Source organism: Sinocyclocheilus rhinocerous, unplaced genomic scaffold (assembly GCF_001515625.1).
Source record: "Sinocyclocheilus rhinocerous isolate Xijiao unplaced genomic scaffold, SAMN03320098_v1.1 scaffold671, whole genome shotgun sequence".
NCBI classification, from domain to species: Eukaryota; Metazoa; Chordata; class Actinopteri; order Cypriniformes; family Cyprinidae; genus Sinocyclocheilus; species Sinocyclocheilus rhinocerous.
This window is the reverse complement of record NW_015625021.1, coordinates 683,879-688,463: the sequence shown is the minus strand read 5'-3', so window position 1 is coordinate 688,463 and position 4,585 is coordinate 683,879. Positions and strand designations below refer to the sequence as shown.

The 4,585-nt window shown below is 36.2% G+C and overlaps 1 protein-coding gene across 1 annotated transcript; it reads right to left on the bottom strand.

Moving 5' to 3' along the window:
- Positions 1-372: 372 nt before the first annotated feature.
- On the bottom strand, positions 373-2,509 carry LOC107747596 (guanidinoacetate N-methyltransferase-like). The gene is made up of 4 exons (XM_016562194.1): positions 2,082-2,509; positions 631-776; positions 470-533; positions 373-386 (listed from the first exon to the last, which is right to left on the bottom strand). Exons 1-4 carry the CDS (start codon positions 2,254-2,256, stop codon positions 373-375), a joined length of 399 nt encoding a protein of 132 aa, XP_016417680.1. The 5' UTR covers positions 2,257-2,509.
- Between the last annotated feature and the right edge of the window lie 2,076 nt (positions 2,510-4,585).

The following is a 4,585-nucleotide window of genomic DNA, read 5'->3' as shown; positions in this document are numbered from 1 at the left end:
GAAAAAATAACAGTATTTCTTTTCAGCAAAATAACAGGAAAAAATAACAGTATTTCTTTTCAGCAAAATAACAGTAAAAAATAACAGTATTTCTTTTCAGCAAAATAACAGTAAAAAATAACAGTATTTCTTTTCAGCAAAATAACAGTAAAAAATAACAGTATTTCTTTTCAGCAACAGTTGTGCTGCTTCATATTTTTGTGAGAGTGCTATTTTTTGAGGATTCTGAAAAAATAACTTTCTTTTTAGCACATCTTTTGTACTATCACTTTTGATCCATGTAATGCATCCTTGTTGAATAAAAGTATTAATTCCTTTCAAGACTTTTGTTTTTCTTTTTTTACGTAGTCACTGGCAAGTAAACGGCACATTTCACCTCTTTTGTACTGAAGGTTACCATTATGCATGTGCATTTAAAAAAAAAAAAGATATTTTGCTTGCATTATAGTAAATATTAAAATGGTTTTACCATCAAAGTGATTGTCGGGTAGGGTTGGCACCACATCTTCCCACAGGCCTTTCAGAGGAACAACCTATGCAAGTATAACCAAAATAATGGACAGTTTAAGAAGTCATAAGCTGCATGTAATAACTCGGCACAATTTGCAGATACAGATATATTTTGTTTACTTTATGTGGCTGACTTTTGGCCCATTCCTGTAGCCTCTGGAATACACCATCATTGCACTCAATGATCCAATGCTCCTCAATGGGGAAGGACTCCACTTTAGTGGCTGCTATGGCCATTCCAAAGCCGATCTCGAGCACCCTTCCACCTACATTCCCAAACAAGAGGAGACAAGTTGTTTATGCTTTTTACGTGTTTTCTTATTCATAATTCAGTGCTTCAACTGCATTCTGTCCATTAAGTGTATATATTTTACTATGCCAGATAGCTAATATTGACAGAGTGCTGGTCATGGGAAAGGTCCTGGAGCTGCAGGAGGTGATATTTCAGAAAGGAGTAAAAATAGGCATGTGAGGAGTAAAGCAGAGGTCACTAGTGTCCTGCCCTTCTCAAATGAATGGCATTTCTAGAAATTCCGTTTGCAAACTGTTGATGTGACACGTGCTCTGTGCGACTATGAAACCAAACATTTTAGGTTTTAAGCTTTTAAGTGAGAAATAACTGAATCTCGTGTTTAACTTCTACAGTTTGCGTGTGAAAGTTTTGCACCTGTCGTCGTGGCACAAGCACGTGTTTGTGTCACATTCATAGATTACGAAATCTAATCTGACTGCTACAACGTGAACGTTTACGTTCTACGAATTCTACTAAGGTACTTAATATTAATTAGGTAACGCCATTGGTCGCTCCAGGAAGGTTACGAAGCAACGTCAGCATTGCCATATTAATATTCATGAGCGACGTCTTCGCAATAGTAGTGCGGGGAAGTCTCTGGCAAGACTCGTTTCTGGAATCGGTTCTTTTGAACAGATCTTTTAGAACTGATTTAGCGGTCATCCTGGCGTGACGTACATGTTAAGTAAAATAATAACAATTATAAAAAAGCCAGTGTTGGAACATACGGGTGACGGTTTGTTAAATTATTTATCAATTTATTAAGTTGCTTTTCGGTCAAATTGTTGGTATGTGAAAGATAAAGTGAGAAAGGCCTTTGCTAATCAAACTTAACCCAATTATTAACTGATTTGGACGTATCCAAAAAAGACGTCTTTTGTTTTTCTGGTTTTCCGTTACATAAATACTGCATGTTCGGACATCCATTTTTAAAAAAATAGTTATTTTTGCATAATAAACGCATATTTGGACAGTGCTCGGTTCAAGGAGTCAGTGAGTTGATGACCGATTCACGAATGAATCGTTTATACATGTTTGTTCAAAAGATTCGATTCAACTGGAGGATTCATTTAAGAATCGGAATCCCTTCGCCATAGTAGAATGCTTAATTTTACAGTGTTATTGAGAACACAGCTCGTTTTAAAGGTTTTGGCGGATAATATTGACACTTTTAAATATAATAGGACTAATAAAGTCACTTTCAACGAAAACGTAACGCAACGAATCGACTTCTTTGACTCACTGTTTCAGCGGATCAAGAATTAAAATTGCAAATGACCTTTAGATGCAGCAACTGTTGCAAGGGAGTGCATGTATGGAGTTTCCCAGCGCTCCATAACGGGTTTCCCCATGATCTCCAAGTGTGTGTCGGTCTCATTGTAGTCAGCACTCGCGTCGTGCCACACTTGTTTGCAGTTTTCTCCCTTCGAGAAGATCGGCTGAGCGGAGGTCATGGTGGATTGTTGAATGTTGACAGATGTGGTGTGGTGTTGTATCAACGCGCAGTGGCTGAAGAGATCGTCTCTGGCGTGACTTGAGTGTTATATATTTAAAGAACTGCTGATCGTGCAAGAATCAGTGTAGTCAAAGAGTGAGTGTTGATAAGGAGTCCACTGAGAAGGGGGTGGTCTGGTCTCTCACATGCATTGCTCTCTAGCCAGACAGCTGGAACAGCTTCTGATTCATGATGGTTAACCCAACAGCTGTAGCCCTTACTATCCTTTACTATTTAAAAGGACTGGGTTATTCATTGCCATGTGGCAGAACCATGGTGCTGTGATTGTAGATGATAATACAATGATGGCACTTTGATTTGCTGTTCAAAACCACATTGAAAATCTGGGACTGAATGATTACCATATCATGCATAATACATGTACAAAAACATGGTATTTCTGTGATCCTTGTCCGACCAAAAAATAAATAAAAATAGTACTAGTGTGGTGCGTTTGTATGTGCGTTTGAGTAGTAGGCATGCAGTCTATTAACTCTAATCACGTGACATAGTTAAGGTTGTGCAATCGTACAGAACAAGTGGACTTTCTGAACTATTTACCTGCAGAACGGCCACTTTGTTTTTTTGCCACTTTCATCAATATTTCAGTTAATAATTCGTAGGCTACTTGCATACCCAACATTCCTGTGTTACAAAATAGTTTAAAAATAATATGGTGTCAGAATTGGCACATCTGTGCTCTGCTGCAACATCTTAATGGATTTCTCTGCATTTCTTCACGTTCTGTGAGCAGCAATCAAAACACTAATTGGAATTAATTCATTTAAACTGACTGTTAAAAGCAAATTCATTTGTCCTGCTTAGGTTTTGTGGTTGTATGTTATTCAGTCAAATCAAAAATACATTGGATTTAATCACTAATTAATAGAAGTATGTGTCTGCGACAATCCTCTTTGCTTATTTATTTATTTTATTTATTTATTTAGTCATTTAGCAGACGCTTTAACCAAAGCGACTTACAAATGAGGACAATAAAAGCAGTCAAAACTAACAAAAGAGCAACAATATATAAGTGCAAATGACAAGTCTCGGTTAGCCTAACGCAGTACACGTAGTAAGGTGTGTGTGTATATACCTGTATATATATATATATTATATACACACACACACACACACACACACACACAAAGAAAAATAAGTAGATAGAATAGAAAAAAAAATAGAAAGCTAGTGTTTGTTTGTTTTTTGTTTAAAAAAAAAAAATTTGCATTTTGTTTGTCAAAGAGCTTATACTCAATAGCTCATTCTCCTGTCCTGTAAACACTGATAACTGCACCCCTAACAGTGTATTCATGAACCTGTTGAACCAGGTTTGCTGATTTCAGGTTTGTTTGATTTCATTCTAAACAGCTTATGACTGCATCACGATTAAGCACACTCAGAACTGAAATTTCTTAAAGAGACAGTTCACAAAAAAGGGATTCTGTCCGAGTTCACTCAGTCAAGTCATTACAAACCTGTATGGTTTTCTTGATTTTTGTTTGGTTTTGACGATTTAATAATGTACAGGTCACTTTTTCATGCAATTACATTAAATGGGAACTGAATTTCTGTTTCAGAAAGGACCATAAAATATTAGAAATTTTGTAAAAGCAGTTCATGCACTCTATTTCAAGCCTTTTGAAGTCATATGATGGCTTAGTGTAAGAAACAAACTGAAATATGGAATAAATCTTCCCTCCAGTGAGCTGTTAACCACTTCAACCGAGTCAAGCAATGAATCAGTTGAACTTACAAACAAATCATTCAGACCTGTTTTGTGACCTGGAACAGCCAAAAAGACCTCACAAAAATAATGATTAATTCCTGAATTGGGTTTTGCTGCTTTTCTCATGAACTTTCATGAGAAGAGAGCTGAATCATCAATGGCAAAGCTGGACAGCCTCAGTCCTCATTAATTCTCACTATATAAGCCAAATCAAACTTATTTCTGAGTAAACTTTTTTGAACGTACTCATGCTAATATGCTAATAGCTATCAAAGTTGCTATTGTTTACTTACGCGCCCACAATGCTAATGTTAACTTAAGGGGAGACACTGCAGGCAAAAACACTTATTTTATAGCACTTTATATTTGTGTCAATAGATTTCAATTACAATACATATTTTTAAAAGCCGTTTTCTCAAAATGAGTTTTTTCTCCTACACTGAGCCATAAATCTCCACTTCAGTAGCACTTACACACACCAAACTTTACATTTTTATTCCTGTTTATATCCTGAAGGTTTTTACAGAGGGATTTGTTCATATATAATTTGCTTGATTAT